Source organism: Solanum dulcamara, chromosome 4 (genome assembly GCF_947179165.1).
Source record: "Solanum dulcamara chromosome 4, daSolDulc1.2, whole genome shotgun sequence".
Taxonomy (NCBI): Eukaryota; Viridiplantae; Streptophyta; class Magnoliopsida; order Solanales; family Solanaceae; genus Solanum; species Solanum dulcamara.
The window spans coordinates 23,991,863-24,011,233 of NC_077240.1; the positions used below are offsets into that span (position 1 = coordinate 23,991,863).

Sequence of the window (19,371 nt, forward strand, 5' to 3'; positions counted from 1 at the left end):
ATACAAAAACTGTCTATGCCAGAGCTAGGGAACTAATGAAGTCTAATAGCGTTGATCTGAACTATTAGATGCAAAGAAATTGGGCGAGCAAGATAGACCAGCCATACATTTAGCTTTTATAGAGCCTATAGGAGTTGAGATGCCTTCAAAACATCTCCTATTCCTTTCTGTTCAAAGACTCCAAAAAAAAGCAAGCGGGTATCATTCTCCATTTGTACTTGATGGATTTATCAGCTCTCCATAAGAACCAGCTCAAGTATGCTTCCCTTAATGAGTGAGGAGTGATCCATTTGAGGCCATAAATACACAAAAACACGCTCCATAGATCAGAGGCAAAAAGATGGCCAGGTCTTTCAGCTTCCTTTTTACTCATATAGCATCTGTTAGGAAATTGAATTTTCCTTTTTATCAAATTATCCTGAGTGAGGCATTCCTCATTCAGGACTGTTCAGGTGAAACAAAGGACCCTGGGAGGAATTTTTATTTTCCATATGAGCTTCCAAGGTCAGTTATCAAGCATGGGATTTCAAGAGCATATTTGCTGGTAGCTCAACTTCACAGAGAAGATGCCACCTGCTTGATTGCCGCATTTAAGTCTGTCTGCTACCGATGGATTCAGGATGCTTTGTTGTTGACTAGTGTAGAGGTCTAGCAGCTCACAGAATTCCCAGTCATACAAATCCCTTCTAAGTTGGAGGTTCCAGTCAGCCCCTTCTTTGTATGATGCTATGACAACTTCAGGATCTTGGGCAAGAGTGAAAAGGTTTGGAAATGCCTCCTGGATGGTGGAATTTCCTAACCATTTGTTCTTCCAAAGTCTGATAAGAGAGCCATTCCCTGCCTAAAAATGAGTGTTCTGAGCAAAGGTGCTCCAGTGTTTCCTGATGCCTATCCATAGCCCAACTCTGTATGGTTTCCTTGAATGCTTTGCGGACTAATGATCTAATTCACCATGTTTTGCTTTGATGACCACCTTCCAAAGCCCAGCATCCTCAATGCAGTATCTCCATAACCATTTCATCATCATGCTCGTGCTGTGTGCTTTGAGGTCCTTGATTCCTAATCCTCCCTGAGATTTTGGTTGACTGACTTTATCCCATTTGATCAGCTGGAACTTATGGTTCTCGCTGTTGCCTTCCCAAAGAAAAATCCTTCTTAGCTTGTCCATCTGCTCCAGGACCTGGATGGGATCTTGAACTTGAATAAAGACATATAGTATGTAGGAATGCTGTCCAAAACACTATTAATTAGTGTTAGTCTTCCTCCAAAGGATAGGTATTGCATATGCCAGATGGCCAACCTCTTCTCAAATTTCTCAATTATTCCATTCCAAATGTCTATGGAACCGGATTTAGCACCCAAAGGAAGCCAAGGTAGCTAAAAGGAAAAGAGCCAATATGTCAGCCCAGAAGGCTTGCCGATTCTCCAGATTGGCAACTTCATTTATGGGGAATATGGTACTCGTTTGCATGTTCATGTGTAGCCCTGAGATAGCTTCAAAAATAGACAAAGTTAGATTTAGGTGGATCACTTGGGATCTCTCAGCTCCGCAGAAGACCAGATTGTCATCTGCATAAAGCAAATGGGATACTGTCGCTTGGGACCCAACATTCCTTCCTATTTTGAAGCCCTCTATCTAGTGAAGCTGCCTGGCTTTTTGTAGCATTTTACTAAGCCTTTCCATTACAAGAATGAAGAGGAAAGGTGAAATAGGGTCACCTTGCCTGATGCCTCTTTGAGGAAAGAAGAACCCCACTAGCACCTTATTCACCAAAACAGAGTACTTGGCTCTTGCAGTTGAGATACAAAATTTAATCGATCTTAACCATCTCTCCTCAAATCCTGTGTGTCTCAACATATTGATCAAATAGGACCAACTCACTTTGTCAAAAGCTTTTTCAATAACCAATTTAAACAGCACCCCTGGCTTTCCAACTTTGAGTCTCCAGTCCACTGCCTCGTTAGCAATAAGGATTGCATCAGTGATTTGCCTTCCCTTGACAAAGGCGTTCTGGCTACCAGAGACTAGCTTCAAATAACAGTTTTAAGTCTTTTTGCCAAAAGCTTAGAAGCAATTTTGTAAACACTGCTAATAAGGCTGATTTCTCTGTAATCCTTGAGCTCAACTGCCCCAATCTTTTTAGGAATCAAAGCAATGAATGAGGTATTAACATATTTAACCATATGACAGTTGTGGTGAAAATGAATCATAGCCTCAATGACCTCCTTTTTAATTATTTCCCAAGCCTCTTGAAAGAAGGCCATAGTGAATCCATCAGTTCCAGGGGCTTTGTCGGCAGTGCACATTTTGATGGTATCATAGAATTCCTCCTCTTCAAACTCCTTTTCCAGTCAAATTTTATCCGCATCTGTGATTCTAGCAAGATTCTCAAAACAGGTTGTCGGTCTCTAAGGTTCATTCTTTGTATAAAACTGCTGGTAGAAGCTCAAAATCTCCTTTTCAATTTCCTCCTTGTCTTTTGGAATTTCTTTCCCAAACTGAAGTCTATTAATGCAATTGTGCCTTCTATGTGCATTATCCACCTTCTGCAAGTATTTTGTATTCCTGTCTCCATCTTTCAGCCACTGGCACCTGGACTCTTGTCTCCAAGAGGGCTCCTCAATTTTTGTTAGCTGTTGAATCTGTGTTTGCAAGTTGAAAATTTGAGATTGTTCTGCCTGAGTTTGAACTCTGCCCTCTGTGAATTGCTCCAGTATCGTGAGTTCCTCTAAAGCTTTGCTTCTTTGATTCTCAAGCTTGCCAAACACTTCTCTATTCCAAACAAAAGATGTCTTTCTTCAGATTTCTTAATTCTGAACTAGTGTAATCGGGACTGCCATGGACCACAATCCCACCATTAATCCAAAAACCCCGCTGTCAATAACCACATATTTTCGAATTTGATCTTTGTAAAAAGCAAACATATTTCGAATTTGAAGTATGAGGAGTTAGAATCCCAATCCCCACATTCAAGTAGCAAAGGTTTATGATCTGATTCCATTCTGGGAGGGGCGACTTGTTTGATAGGCTTGAAGCTATCATTTCATTCCGGTGAATTAAGAATCTATCAATTTTGGAAGCTTGGATATGTTCTAAATTCTTGGACCATGTGAATTGGGCACCATGGAGGGGTAAATCCAGCTGGTTCAAATCTAAGATAGTATCTGGGACAAACTTCACGGCGTTGGTTATTCTCTGACAATTGGATTTTTCATGGGCATAACTGCATACATAAAACCCCCCCTATCACACAATTTCCATCCCAAAGCCCTCTTACCTCTTCAATTTCATACAATAAATCCTCTTTTGCTGTAGCTGAATGACGTCTGTAAACCCCAGTAAAACACCATCTAAATTGTTCTTGAAGGCTTTCAAGAATAACTGAAGCAGAATAGATTCCCTGTTGTATGTTCACACTTCTCCAAATTCTCCTATCCCAAAGAATGATAATCTCCCCACTGGTTCCGTTGCTTGCAAATCCCCCTGCTAGCCCATCTATCACACAAATAGACCCTACTAATTGTTGGGCCCAGTCGTCAATTTTTGTTTCTTGTAAACAAACTATGTCTGCCCTCCACTTCTTTATAATAATGATTTGACGGTTTCCCTCTTCTTCCCTAGATCAGCCCCCTGACATTCTAGCTAAGTATTTTAACTTTCATCTGGAATAGGATTTGTGGTTCCTGCCGCTCAACCTGCCTTCTCCCTTGTCTTGATTTAAATCAGTAATCAATTTCTTTAATTTTGTCTCCCCTTTCCTCTTTCTTGCCTTAGAGTGACCTCCAGCAGCCTCCTCCTGTTGTAGAGTGATCATTCTCAAGCTATTATTACAGGTTATGAGATATGCATTTACCTCGGAAATGCTTCCTTTTCCCTCACTTGCACCTCAATTTCTTGTATTGACCAAGCTATGATTTTCTATTTAACTCTTCCCTCCTTGTTCTTCGTTGTCTGTTTAATTTTAAATCCTTTTTACTACATTTAGCTTCTCATACTACTCATGAGGACACTTTGTCTCAAGTCAATAGTTACTAGGAAATTTTTGGAAGTAGTATATGTGCAATACAATTCCTTTTCATGAATAAGAATACTCGATGTTTACTCCATTACAAATTTTGAGTGTATTTTACTACTGTAAATCGATTTTTCTAGGATTTGCTAGTGCATTTATAAAGTTGGTAGATCATGCAGAATGCTTTGTTGATAGTCTCAAGCCAACTGGTTTCTCCTTCTTCCTTGTGCTCCTCTTTTCTTTCTTATTTTACCTAACGGGGATTGTAGAGCCTGATCTGACAGTAAATAGAGGTAGGAGATACGCAAACACTTAGCCTCCGAAATTCTGTACCCTGAACATGGAGAAGAAAAATCATTATGCTTTTCGATTTATGATTAACTGTTCAACTCTTAATGTGCACTGCTATTGGAACATTTTGAAATTTAATCAAGTAGATTTATTAGTGTGTATTATGTTTGCAGCAAGCTGGCCGAATCATACTGTATATAAATTGTCATGCTGAGTGCTACTTCCAACTGGTGGGGGTGGGATGAATTCTACAATGGATGACATGAACTTGATCCATCAGGCTCAGAGGCATCATCTTGTAGTGAGAGAGATAGGAGAAGAGATTGATTTGGAAATAGGACCTGGGGATGATGACCCTTCATTTAGTAATAATACTTTGATTAATGTTCCACCACAAGAATCTGCAGTCGAAGACCATGATGAGAGCAAGCAGATGATGATTCATCAGGCTTCCGGTGGAAATCAGGACTTGTTGAAGACCCAACCAGCGAAAAAGAAAAAGAAGGTCATTAAAAGATGGAGAGAGGAGTGGGCAGATACGTATAAATGGGCATATGTTGATGTGAAAGATGGCACAGCAAGGATATTCTGTTCTGTTTGCAGAGAATATGGTAGGAAGCATAGGAGGAATCCATATGGAAATGAAGGCAGCCGAAACATGCAGATGAGCGCTCTGGAGGAGCATAATAATAGTCTACTTCACAAAGAAGCTCTTCGTCTCCAAATGGCATCCAAAGATAAGATTGTTGTTGACAAACCTTTATTTGTTAAAGGTAATTTCTTTTTTTAGTTTTCTTGGTGGTTGTATCCACCTTGTCCTTTTCACGTCTGTTTTTATCTTAAAAATTGTATGAGACTTCTAAGCATTGTTTATTTAACTTATCAACACCTTTTCAAAAACATGATAACTCTTTACTGCGGACCTCCTCTTTTGGTACATTGATGATAGCTTCAGAAAGTCATCTATTATACATGGTTCAAAATTTCCACTGATGCAGAAGCCGTATTTGTAGTGATCATAATTCTTTTCTTTTTTCCTAGAGGAGTTCATAGACTCCAACCTTCCCCCTACTTAAATTGAAATATATGGGTTTGATGTCAGTGCTAAGAGTAGAGCTATTTTGTTAATATCTAAGCAAGAGCTTGTAAATCTTTCAACATAAATTTTTTTTTCCATTTTTTTTTATAATTGAGAAATCCCAGGGGCCAATGGTGCACGGTTCAAAGCGTGATGGATAATGGCCTACTCCTCTATCCTTCACTTAAATACTGGGCTTTTGCACAGGTTCAAACCCATGATATGTGCCTAACCCACACATCACACACTGCACTGTTACCACTAGGCCAATCTCCGAGGGGCATCTTCCCACATAAGCCTTTTTCAATGATGTAAGGGTAATTCATTAAAAAGCATCCAGATGATGGAAGCAAAAGATTACAAGAAAGAGAGATAGTGCCTGCTCATATACACAAAAAAACTTTTATGAATAAGGAGCAGACACAATCCAAAAATTGAACACAACTAGTTACAGGAGCCTGATTGAGACAACTAAATAAATACAATAAGCATTTTGCTTTGAGTACATGAGTATCTTCCCATATAAGTCTTTTTCATTTTATTCTTGTTATATCCCTTTGGAAGACTATATCTTTCACTTATGGGAAAGTTCAGATGTTCCTAGAACTGGCTTTATCCAGTATGCTTGCATGAATTTGTATAACTATTGAACAGGGAAACAAATTAATTAATATACTACATTGACTCTTATGTTGAGAAGTATTTGTGCAATGTTAAGTATGGCTGGGTCGAGAGTTGCTTTTGATCTTCTATTCTATATTGATGGGATGGGGTTGTAAATTTGTGACTAGTGTAGTTTCGCATCATGGGGCCAGCTTCGTTTAATTCTTTGTGCTATGTTTTGTAAAAGAAAAACAATAACCACTGAAATCAATTTGTTCTAATCTTCAAAGTTCACACTCATATATTTTCACTCAAGAATATATTGTCATTTCACAAATCATTCTTGTTTCTTTTGTGTGAGTGTGGGGTTTTGTTCCAAGAGACAGAGATTCTTCTCTAACTTCTTCATTGCTGTTGAAATCTCTAAAAAGCTCTTATGTCAAAAACGGCTGGATCAATTATTGAAGCTGCACTGAAAAGGGATCCCCATGAACTAGAGTTCATACAGTCTGTTCAAGAAGCGATTCATGCTTTAGAAAGAGTCATTTCAAAAAACTCAAGGTAAGTGTCTTGATGTAAACCATATGTATGAAGAGTAATCATTACAACTCTGATAAGGGAAACTTTACTATGTGTTAGTTATGTAAGCACCATGGAGCGATTATTAGAACCTGAGCGCACAATTATTTTTCGAGTGCCGTGGGTTGATGATAGGGGTGAGACGCATGTGAACCGTGGGTTTCGGGTTCATTTTAATCAGACTCTAGGTCCATGCAGGGGTGGTCTCCGGTTCCATCCATCAATGAACTTGAGTATTGCCAAATTTCTTAGCTTTGGACAGGTGATTTTCTGCCATCTATCTTAGTCTTTTAATTTTACTTCTGAACACTTATAATGTGTGTATAATTGCTCTAAAGAGTAGAAGCAGTTGCTGTATCTTTTTCCCATCTAATCTTTTTAATGAAGGTGTAATGTGAAGTTGAGTTGAGAAAGTATGCTGCTTCTCATAATGTTTGATTTGCTCTCGTCTGGTAGACTTTGAAAAATGCCTTGTCGCCTTACCGACTTGGGGGTTCTTCAGGTGGAAGTGATTTTGATCCTAAAAGCAAAAGTGATAGTGAGGTATATGTTTATCTTTAACCTTGTTGATTTCTAGTCATAAGTTTATTTTCAAGCGTTGGACTTTCTTCTAGAATGGTCCCCAAAGTTTTTATTGCATCGTGGCGTAGTAGTAGTAGTTTTTTTTTTTTGTCGTTTTTAAATCTTCTTCTATTGTCTGCCTTCTTCACTGTAGGTCATGCGATTTTGTCAGAGTTTTATGAATGAACTGTATCGTTATTTGGGTCCTGAAAAGGTAGCTAAAGACCAATGTCTACGTCTGTTTTCGCTTTCAGTTTTCCTGTCAAATCAGATCTAATTTCTGTAGTTTGATTTATTGTCTGATCATGTAGGATCTTCCTTCGGAGGAGATGGGTGTTGGTACTAGAGAAATGGGCTTTTTGCATGGACAATATCGCCGACTGGCAGGTCATTCACAGGTGAAGATGGTTAATTTTCTGATATTGAGATCTGATCCTTCTGGTCCTCCAATTTCTTTCTTTTCCTGCATCTAGTGTGGCAATGGACAAGAATTGTATCAAGTCCAGACAAGCTAATTTCCTTAAACGTATACGAGAATCAAGAGGCTAATTATCACATATATGAAGTTTGCTGAATTTCATGGGGTGACAGCAGAACATTATGCTAAGCTTAATGATCAGATATTTTAACTCAAAAAAAGCAAAAAATAGAAGAAACAAAAGAGAGGAGAGAATGCCATCTAGATTTATTTTGGACTGTATTATTATTCTCATCTGCTGTTAAAGATGGAGGAGGAGGACATGAGAGGATTCTTTTTTCATTTTTCAACTGTAAAGTCCCCGAGAGCCAGTAACGCACAGTTCTAAACTAGTCGATAATCGGCCCTCCCCTCTAACATTCTCCACTTAAATATGATGTTTGTGTCTTTAATAAGGTTTGAATCTGTGACGTGCGCCTAACTGACACATCACACATTGCACTCTTACCACTAGACCTAAGCCCTAGAGGCAGGACACAAACGAGTACATATCATTATGTTATTTGTTTATGTGTTAAGTTAGCATCATGATGCTATGTTCAAATCTGCAAAACCAAAGACAACCTTCCTAGATAAAATGCTCTCAGGCACACTTTTCGAGGTTAGGCCTTTCTAGCTTGATTTCATTTTTACAACTTTTACGGTAGTTCGGCCGGAATATCATAATGGTGGAAGATAGGATTTATTACAATGCAGGTTTTAAATCCCGATGTCAAGAAGCAACAGAATATAGACAAGCAACAGGAGCAAACAGTCAATAAATAGAATGGGGTAAATGAATTGAAACTTCTAAAGATGGGAAACAGATTCATGAGTAACCACTAGAAGTATGGGAGATATTTAGCCATACTTGATCAATGATGGAAGATTAATATAGTTAAACTATAAAGAAGAGGGGATTTGATAAGAATCTAGTCACTTGAATAAACAAGAAAATAATGCAGAAGCGGAAATAGTAAGATTAAAGACAAGAAATTAAAGATAGGCGAAATTTGAGAATAAAATCCCCAAATTTCGTAATCAAGTGCTAAGAACCCTAATTTATCTTAGTATTAAAAAAATGGATTAAAGCTAATTGTGATACTAATAGAATAAATTAAGAACTTAGATCAAAAGTGATCTAGATCCCTATTTTGAAGAAATTAGAGAAATTAGAGACAACAATTAGTGTAAGACTAATTACCTTCTTTAATTTACTTTAATAGAAACCAAAGATACCAAGTTAAGAATTAATCTTACCTCTTAAAGAATCGTTCTTATAAGGTTGAAAGATAAATTCATAGTCACCATACACAAAGATGTAAAGAAGAGGAACCTCTCAAATAATATTAATTAGATAACAAAAAACCGTCCCTATATATTGGGAAAACCTATCCCAAATAGCATGAGATTTGAAACCTATTACAACCTAAGTAGGAAATTTTAAACATAGAAACTTTTGAATTATTAGGAATCTTTAAACTAAGAAAGCTGTAAAAATACTTCCAAAATTAATTAGCAAAAAATAGGGAAATATTTCACTTTGTTTGCTCCGAAATCACACGTCCTAGTTGAGCAACTTTTTGGTCGTGAGAATCAACCTTTTTGGGCTTGATTCTTCAGCACTTTGACATTTAAATCAGCGCCTTGTTGGGCATGCAAAAAGCAGCTTTTTTGGACTCCTTTGGCCTCCATGTGGCAGTTCATTTGGGCCTCCATGTGGCATACAAAATCAGCTCTTTTGGGCTTCCTTTTGGGGCTCCATGTGGCCCCAATTTTCTTCCTCTTGGGCTTGAATTTGGATACTTCTTCCGTGATATACATCTTTTTGATTTTCCATTGAAACCCATCGACTTTAATGGAGGTATGCCACCGTGGATACTTTCAGGATTTGTCAAAAATCTAATTCCTTCTTGGGAAGCAGATGTGATGTGTTTAGAGGAAACTAAAGTGGAGGGGGGAATTGGGGAGACAGTAAAAGAATTGTGGGGGAACAGATGGGTTGGTTTTTCTCAATTGGAGGCAAGTGGAGCTAGGGGAGGCATTATCCTAATGTGGGATAACAGAGACTGGGAAGGGGAAATCAACAGTTTTGGCTTTTACATGGTATCCTGCAAATTTACTGGTAAGAACTAGGACTTCTCCTTGCACGTGATTGGTGTATGTGCACTTAATGATAGGAATTGAAGGAAGGAGACATGGTGGGAAATGTGGAGCAACCGGGGATTTATTCACAGGACCTTGGGTCGTGTGGAGATTTTAACACAGTTAGTTGTTCATCAGAGAAGAAAAGTTGCAGCAGAATTAGCAAATCAACGACAGATTTCTCTAAATTTATTGAGGATATGAAAATGGTGGACTTGGACTTAACAGGTGGTCTTCACCTAGAAGCAAGGGGATAGACAAGCAATAGCTGCAAGACTGGACAAATTCTTAGTGTCAGAAGAATGGGATACAAACTTCAGAAATAGAAGGCAGTCTATTACTCATAGGATGACTTCAAATCATTCACCATTGTTGCTACAATGTGGAGACCGGGAACACACTAAATCCTATTTCAAATTTGAGACAGTGTCTAATACATGACTATGGGGAAAGATTAACTTTGATTGACAGTGTGCTTGATGCTCTACCTATATATATGATGTCTATATTTCCTGCTCCTGTCAATGTGATAAAAAGGTTTGATGCTTTAAGGAGGAACTTCTTCTGGCATGGCAATGGGGACTAGAGGAAAATCCATCTAGTTAAATGGGAACATCTTCCGGCATGACATGGAAGCCTTACATGCTGTTCTGGGAGGGGAAAGTCTAGCATTGCCTACATCATATCTTGGATGTCTTTGGGAGCTAAATCTCAGTCATATGAAATCTGGAACAATGTGGTTGAGAAATGTGAAATGAAGGTTCCAAGATGGAAATTCCAATCTATCTCTAGGTGTGGCAGGTTGACCTTATTTAATTCTGTTCTTAATTCACTACCAACCTATATGATGTCAGTATTCCCAATTCCTCAGAGGGTTATCAATAGGTTGGATAAAATCAGAAGAAAAATCCTCTGGCAAGGAAATAGTGAGAGAAAATGCTACAATTTGATTAAATGGGAAGCTGTGATAGAGGGAAAGAAGCATGGATGTACCGGAATAAAAAACTTGATGAATCAGAGTAAAGCCCTTAAGATGAAATGGCTGTGGAAGTTCAATAATGAAGAACTAACCTGCTGGAAGGAAGTCATTAAGGCACAAAATATGTAGAGGAAGACAACTGGATAACCAAAGATGTGACCACACCATATGGGGTCAGTCATCAGTGTATGGAGATCCATCAGATCTCTGTGGCTTGAGTTTAAGGCTAAGACAAAGATCAAAGCAGGGAATGGAGAGAAAACAGAATTCTGGAAGGATGTTTGGCTAGAGGTTCTGTTTCCTGATATATACTTTCTAGTATCCCATCAACATTAGACCATAGTAGGTCACTGAACTCGTCAAGGGTGGAACTTTATCTTTAGAAGACGATTAAATGAGTGGGAGATTCAGAGGGTGGCAGATCTTTTCAATATCATTGGCAATTTAATGGACCGGAGGGGGGTCAATACATTTTGTGGTGGAAAGGCAATTAGAAGGGCAGTTGTAAGGTGAGTTGTGCATACAACTGGCTGAACCATCTCAATCAGCCCCAAAGTCACCGGCCATGGAGAGGTACCTGGAAGTCCAAAATCCCACTCAAAGTGGCCTGGTTCGTCTGGTTGTTAGCCGAAGAAGTTGTACTGACTCGAGACAACTTAACAAGAAGGGGGATACTATTATGTTCTAGATGTTTCTTTTGTGGGAAAACTGCTGAAATAGTTAATCAGGTCTTCTGCAAGATCACTGGCCAACCATGGAAGTTAATGGAGAACATTCCTAAATCTTAAAGGTATGTCATGGACCATAACTGCCAAGATCACAGAAGCAATCTAGAGTCGGAAGGAAGCAGGAAAGTCGTTCAAGAACAGAGACAGATGGAGAATTGTCCCTGCTGGTAAATGGTGGGCAATATGGAAGGAGAGGAACTCTAGAGCTTTTGATAGCATAGAGAATAGTATGCGAAAAGTCAAACTAAATTGTCTTATGCTACTATGTGTAATCAGTTATACTCAAATGATACTATCTCCACTATTGATGTACTAGACTCAATTTAGGAAAAGATAATAGGATTTGAAGTACATGTTGTAAATATTGACCCGTGCAGTTTTAGTACCGTCTTTTGAGGAATATACGATGTTACCAGTTTCAAAAAAAAAGGGAACATATGACAAATAGCAAGATAGGAGGAGGGATGAGAGTCAGAAATTTGAGGATACATAACAAAAGCTTGATGATGAAGTGGGTGTGGAAGTTTACTACAGAAGACTAGCTATGGAAAGAAGTCATCAAAGTAAGATATGGGGAAGAGGGCAACTGGACAACAAAAAAGTGATCACTCCATATGGGTGTAACAGCTGGAGATGTATCAGAAACCTGTGGACATTATTTCAGTCAAGAGTGGGTTTCAAAGTTAGGAATGGTATGAAAGTGTCCTTTTGGAATGACAACTGGATTGGTCAAGCTACATTGAAACAACTTTTTCCAGTAACTGTACAACTTATGCCAGCAACAAGCAGCATCAGTGGCTGACATGTGGACAGGACAAGGATGGAATCTCAATTTTAGAAGATTTTTAAATTACTGGGGGCTGGAAAGAATAGTTGAATTCTACAACACTCTCCTAGTTCAATGGTATTGGTATTTCAGAAGAGGAGACAAGTTGGCCTGGCAGAGTGACAGTCAAGGAAATTTCTATCTGTCAATTCTGCTTACAATGACCTCAACTCATCCAACAATCAGGTGGGTTGTTGGCCATGGAAGAAGATTGGGAAAGGTAAAATCCCATACAGTGTAGCCTGCTTTACTTGAGTCTTGGGCAAAGAAACAGTTCTGACTTTTGAAAATTTGATCAAGAGGACTTCAACTATGCTCCAGATGCTACCCTTGTGGTGAAAAGGCAGAGACAATTTTCCATCTTTTTTTGCATTGTATAATGGACAGATCAATTGTGAAATATTTTTATCAATCTGAGGAAAATTATGTGGGTGATGGCCAGAAGCATAATGGAGGTTTTAAAATGCTGGAATAGTGATAGCAATGCAGCTAACAAGGAAGAGAGATGGAAGATTGTCCCAACATGTTGGTGGTTTGTTTGTGCTGAAAGGAATCAGAGATGTTTTGAGGACAAGCAATGCAACATTCAGAAGTTCAAGATGAATTGGTTAGCCTTCTATTCTTTTTTAGTGTAAACAGGAATTGTTAGTACTTGGTACAAACTGAAGATATATTTGATGTTCTAGACAGTTTGTAAGTATCTAAGTAGATAGGATCCCAATTTGTAATTGCCTTACTTTTGAGGGGGACTACACAGTTTTTACCTGGAAATGCCCCCCCCCCCCCTCCAGGGCGTCCAAAGAAAGCTCTCTTAACTGGATTACCTATTCTCGTATGATCTCATTGGGTTGAAGGACTAACAGTTCATGGAAAAGGTTCTGATACTTTTCAACTAAGACCACTAATTATAGATGGCTTTGCTGTTAATCTGATGAGGAACATCTTATCAGCTAGTCAATTGATAATTCTAATGTGCATGCATTCCCATAGTGAGTCCACCAGGCACTTGGTGGTCTCCTTTTCGAGCTGCTTCGATAGTTTGGTGAGTTACAGAAAGTTGTTAACCAACTTTTTCTATTTTATGGTTTTAGTGCTTCATTTACATTTGAAAAACGAATAATTACTCCAGTTGCCGATTCTTGTACCCCACTATGTGGGACTATACTGGGTATGCTTTTGTTGTTGTTGTTGCCGATTCTTGTGATTCACTTAATGTTTGACTCACTTACAACAATAATGATTCACATCTGCTAAGAATTTTAAAACAATGATGTGGCACTTTATTATCGATGAACAGGTAGATCTAGCTTATTATCCTTGATGTAACAAACCGTGTCACATAAAATGCTTGTATACGTATTGGTTTGCAAGTATGTATATGGAAGTTGTTTGGCTGTCCTTGCAATGAGTAAAGATACGGGTAACAGTTATGCAGCGGTCTTAGTCCTTTCCGTTGGGTTTTTAACTCTTCTAGATAAATCATTTCCATATGACCAGTGTTACTTTTTCATTTTCTTGTTTGTTTGTTTGTTTCTATACACGTCTCTAATTGCCTATACGGTCATTGTAACACCTGTTAACAGCTGTGTCAATCATATAGATGATGAAGCATAGTCCTGAAGCCCTTGACGTTGCTGAGATGTTGAGACTAGATGATCAACATTTCTTTATGAGTTCATTGGCAGGATCAAAATGAACTGTTTACATTTTCTTTATTTTTTGATCTAAATAGACTTATGTTAATGATGCTGAAGTAGTGGTAGAACTTATAGAATCACTTTAGGAATAGAAAGGGATAATTTGTAAGTACTTTTGACAGCACCTTCTTGGTGCTATATTTATTAATACACTTACCTTTTCTCGATAAACATTTCTTCATGCCTGAAACGCCAGATTTGGTGGCTTTGAATAAGTTTACTTTAGACCTTTTCCCTTTGACTGAATAATGTGTATCATCCAAATGATTATAAACATTCTCCTTTCCCTTTCTTCTCTCTCTTTCCTTTTCAGTTATGAATTATTAAATTGCTACACATTTCATGTTATGCAGGGAAGTTTCACAGGACCTAGAGTAAATTGGTCAGGCTCCAGTCTTCGAACTGAGGCTACTGGCTACGGATTGGTGAAGTCTCTTTTTTTCTCTGTTTGTTTTGCTTTGTTAAATACTTGTTTCGTTCCTGCCAACTAATTTGACTTGCAACTTTCAGGTTTTCTTTGCACAGCTTATACTTGCAGACATGAACAAAGAACTAAAAGGATTGAGGTACCATCCCTTTCAAACGACGGATTTCCTTGTGTGTGAAATCAGAAATATAAGAGAAAAATAGCCTAATGTTTGGGGCTTATTTTACTGATCTTCATTAACGGCAATATCAGTGGATCTGTTTGCTATTATAAGCATACTTACATCATGGGTGCAGCTGAAAAATGGTAAGCCTGCTAGAAGTTCATGGAGATCCTTGTCAGAAGACATGATTGGGTAGCATGTAGATATTTATACCGCCCCACTCCATTGGTCATAATTTACAGCCTTCAGCTTGAGTTCATGTATGGATCGTCCAGTCTGAAAGCTAGATGGTTTCACAATCACATTCATCAAAGTCTGGAATACATAGAGGTCCATTTAAATGGATATTAAAAGCCAGCATTTTGGACTTCGAACCTGGCCATAGGGAGCACTTTATTAACACCCTTATTAATAGTTTAAGTATCCACACCATAGGGAGCACTTTATTAGGTCATCATAACCTGGCCCCTTCAAGACATATATATTATGGACTTCGAAACTATTTGCAATTTTGCATAGGCAGGTAAGTAGAAAAGGAAAAGCTGTTTGCTCTTGATATTTGCTGATGTATGAGAATTATTGTGTGGCTGTTTCTATTGCACCTTGGCGTCAAAGTACTCTAATGTTCATTAGCGGTTTCCTCCCATATTATAACCTTTTAAGTCTGAATTTCTTACCTCTTATGATTATCATTGATAAATATATGATTTGAGCTTCATAGCTACAAATGATATAGCACATGGTAACTGTGTTATTACTTGTTATCCTGACGTCAGTTCTCCGTCTGTGATTTCGGTGATGAAGTTGATTAATAATTCCTACTGCTTATGTGTTTTATTGTGCTGAGGCAAAAGGTTTTGTAGATTGAGTAGGATGAAGTCAATAGTTGAGAGCACAGTCATTGGAACAATTTCAATTTAGCCAATGAAAAATCTGTTTGGCCACTTCGTTTTGGGATGAAACAATCAAAAAGAGATTAAACATGATGGGAAGAACACCCACAGTAAAGCCTAAAAATTGAGATTGTTCACAAAACGTATTCTTCTCTTTGTCTTTGTCCCTTCTCTCTTGGAGGAATGTGTGGCTTCGTAATAAATTCCTCTGGTTTACCCTTGTCTTTATGTTCAGGTGTGCAGTTAGTGGTTCTGGAAAGATTGCGATGCATGTCCTAGAGAAGCTTATTGCTTATGGGGCCGTTCCCATTACCGTATCTGGTAAACTTTCTGATTTCTTTTGAAATATTTTCAGCTTGCACTGACTACTGAGAGCAGCGGCGGATCCAATATTTGAAGTTTATGTCTTCCTATAACAACTTCAATTTAATATACAATAACAGTTGAGTTCACGGTTAAACATTTATAGGTATTTAGTGATGTTCTTAGTACAAATACAATGTTTGAGTAAAATCTACTAGTTCACATACTTTAAGGATAGATCCGCCTCTGACTGAGAGGTATTTTATCAAAAATCTGTATTCCAATATCAATTGGTACAGTTTGCAACCTACCTTATTCAATTGAATATTATTGCTTGGCTTAGAGCTTACCATTTAGCGATTACTGAGCAATCAGTCTATGCTTGGAATAGATTCTCTTCTGGAGGGTGAGAATCAGAACATTACGCCACTTATATGGTGCAGATACAATACGATACTTAAATCACTAAGTTTGCAAATTACGATTTTACAGATGCAAAGGGTTATCTGGTGGATGATGATGGATTTGATTTCTTGAAGATATCTTTCCTGAGGGATATCAAAGCTCAGCAGAGAAGCTTAAGGTTTTTTTTCTTTTGTTTTCACAATAGCTGTGCAGACATAAACCTATAAAGTTTTGAACAAATGGCATACTTATAAGTAATTTTTGCAGAGACTACTCAAAGACTTATGCTCGCTCAAAGTACTATGATGAAGCTAAGCCTTGGAGTGAAAGGTGTGATGTTGCATTTCCCTGTGCCTCACAGAATGAAATTAATCAATCTGACGCCATTAACATAGTTAACTCTGGTTGCCGTATACTCGTAGAAGGTATTGGTCAAAATCCTGTTATAATTCTCACTTGTTTGTGATTATTGGCCATGATCCTACCTGTATAATGATTAATGAGTGGTGTAATTGGTGTGTTTTGGTTTTACCACTTTTAACTGTATTGCCCCTTTCATTTGTAGGCTCCAATATGCCATGTACCGCTGAAGCAGTTGATGTTTTGAGAAAGGCTAATGTCCTAGTTGCTCCTTCTATGGCTGCTGGTGTGGGAGGGGTAGGATCTTATGTTCTCGATTACTCTCTGTTCATGATATGTGTATCTCATTTGTTGAAAAATAGCAAGCACTACCTGAAACTTCTTCAGAAGGCATTTTGTTTATGTATATAAGGATTTGAAGATTTAGCATTATGGCATTTTACTATCTTTTGCTTTAGTTCAAAGTAAGTTTATGATTCCACGTGGCACTAATACTGGCATTGGATCTTCCAACATGGGCAAGATATAATGCCAAAGTAGGTAAGTTCAAACTCTAATATCGACCTTGTTGGATTGTATTGGGAAGGCTAAGGATGAAACATCTTGGTATCAGGGAAGAAAAAGGTTCATTCCTGTGAAATCATGATGGAAATGGGAGAAGGAAGCCACATTCTCTTCATCTGATCCCAGTTTTATGTTTACTCTGGAAAGATTTTGGAGTCTGTCGTGCAGTTCACTGTCTTTCCGTGAGGGCTATCACATTTTTGATGTCCTCAAAAGATTCATCCAATTTCTTCCATTGTCTTCTTTTTACTTTATTAACTTTTCCTTTATTGGCGTCTTATTTTAACTTTTCCTTTATGAGATAGAGCTTGTGAAGTAGTAGTTTTATGAAGCTTGTATTAGGCAGAAGTTTAGCAAGAAAGTTAGTGCTACAACCACGAAGCACCAATTTGTATCAACATTATATCTAGCCATGCTCATAATATATGTGACTTGGTTTCCCATATTTTCTTCTGTTGTGGAGAGACTTTGCTGCAACTTGATTGTGTCCATTCCTTAGATTGATAAAAGTTCTGACTATCCATTGCAGGTTGTTGCAGGAGAACTTGAATTAAAAGAGTGCAATTTGAACTGGTCTCCAGAGGATTTTGAGTCTAAATTACAGGTTAACGCTTAAATCTTGATGCAGTACTGAGTTTTTTTCCTTTTCCTTTTGGTTATGAGGGGAGAGGGCAATGGTTAGTGGTTCCAATGTGATAAAACTTCTCAGTTCTAAGAGACAATCAAATATATGTAGTTGGAGCAAGTGCCAATTAAATAAACTTGTTATGCTTTTCCTACTTGTGCACTAGCCAACAAAATTAACATTTGCTGGAGTCAATTTCGTAAGAATAACCCCGTGTTAGTCATCTTCATTCTGTATTTTATCATGCTTTTTGACCTTAAAAATATTCTGTAAGCCAACACTAATTGTCTCAAGATGAGGTTCTATATAGTAGCAGGCTAGCAGCATCATTTTTCCTGCAGGTGCTTCTATTGTCTGTTTAAAATTTTGATGCAAATGTCATACCTAGTTACAGTGAAGTTGGATCTCTTGCTTTCTGCAGGAGGCTATGAAACAGACTTACCAGAGAGCCCTAAAAGCAGCAACTGATTTCGGTTATCAAAAGGAAAGTCCAGAGTAAGTTTCGAAAACTAACACCATAAAAGATGAGCATGGGCAGTTAAACACATTCTTGCTGATTTAGTAAATAGATGCATAAAATAATCATATTAAACGGTTAGAAAGAAATTGTTCCCGTGATAGGTGTTGCCTGAGTTAATATTTCTTTATTCAAATGTGCTCAATTCAATAGGTTGTTGTCTCCTAATATTTGCAGGGCATTGATCCATGGAGCAGTGATCTCTGCTTTCCTAACGATCGCCCATGGTATGGTGGACCAAGGATGTGTATAAAATTGCAGCCTTTTCTTTATGTAGTTTCGTATCATATCCAAATTACATTTTTCATTTGGCATCAATAACGAAGGAAGTGTGCCGTTGAATCCATCATATTGTCGAGCTACTTTCATGATCTTGCACAGCGCTTGGCAGTGTAGATGGTGAGAGGAATATATGTTTTATCATTGTAATGTACATGTATTATGTAGGTGAGCTATCTCAAAAAAACTTTGATAGGATACAATTCATTATCTAGGTTAGCTAGGTTATTATGTTAGCTGGTAAAATACAGAAGTAATTGTGAAAGCAACACATTTGTATTATTGAGTTTATGGGATTAGTTTTCAGCAATGAAATTCTTACAACTTTGATAAACTGAAATAAACATTTTCAAAAGTTAAAATGCAAAATGCTTTTGACAACTACACACCCAAAGTTGAATGCATTTTAATTTACCAAGAAAAAAGGAGATGCGTTTCATTTATTCATGTTCATGGGTAAGAATCATGATTTACAAATATGAGAAAAGACATAAAATAACACCTGAGGCTGTTTTCAATTTTCAAAAAGGCACTTTAACTATGCGAGTTTTGAATTTTCGAAAAGGTACTTTAACTATGGAGTGTTTTATTACTTCTTAAATAATTTTGATTGATTATATTACATCATGTTTTGATCAATCCTAGACTTTAAAAAGCAAGTTATCCTTCACCAATCATTATGTGACATGTGTTAATTTAACTTAAAATATAATTTTTTTCATTTTAAGTTTTTGCTTTATTTTTTTCCTCTCTTACTTTTTGACTTATTATTATTTTTTTAAAAAAATTAATTTTAAATTCACCTTAAATTCCACTTCACCTCCCATCCCCATCCCACCCACCCCCACGGTCAAGTTGACCCTCTCCCCCTATTTTCT

At 37.7% G+C, this 19,371-nt stretch overlaps 1 protein-coding gene across 1 annotated transcript; it reads left to right on the plus strand.

Annotated features, from left to right (window-relative positions):
- Positions 1 to 4,095: 4,095 nt before the first annotated feature.
- LOC129884127 (uncharacterized) lies at positions 4,096 to 18,825 on the plus strand. The gene is made up of 16 exons (XM_055958475.1): positions 4,096 to 4,306; positions 4,520 to 5,077; positions 6,417 to 6,546; positions 6,625 to 6,826; positions 7,021 to 7,107; positions 7,280 to 7,339; positions 7,437 to 7,523; positions 14,311 to 14,382; positions 14,468 to 14,523; positions 15,676 to 15,761; positions 16,236 to 16,326; positions 16,416 to 16,573; positions 16,714 to 16,805; positions 17,602 to 17,676; positions 18,119 to 18,192; positions 18,392 to 18,825. Exons 1-16 carry the CDS (start codon positions 4,096 to 4,098, stop codon positions 18,465 to 18,467), a joined length of 2,115 nt encoding a protein of 704 aa, XP_055814450.1. The 3' UTR covers positions 18,468 to 18,825.
- The last annotated feature ends 546 nt before the right edge of the window (positions 18,826 to 19,371 follow it).

Excerpts from the sequence above, each read along its gene's own strand:
- LOC129884127 (XM_055958475.1), top strand. The coding sequence starts at position 4,096 with ATGTTTACTCCATTACAAATTTTGAGTGTATTTTACTACTGTAAATCG. Across the intron at positions 5,078-6,416 it reads CAAACCTTTATTTGTTAAAG|CTCTTATGTCAAAAACGGCT; the intron begins GTAATTTCTTTT and ends ATCTCTAAAAAG. Across the intron at positions 14,383-14,467 it reads AGGCTACTGGCTACGGATTG|GTTTTCTTTGCACAGCTTAT; the intron begins GTGAAGTCTCTT and ends TGCAACTTTCAG.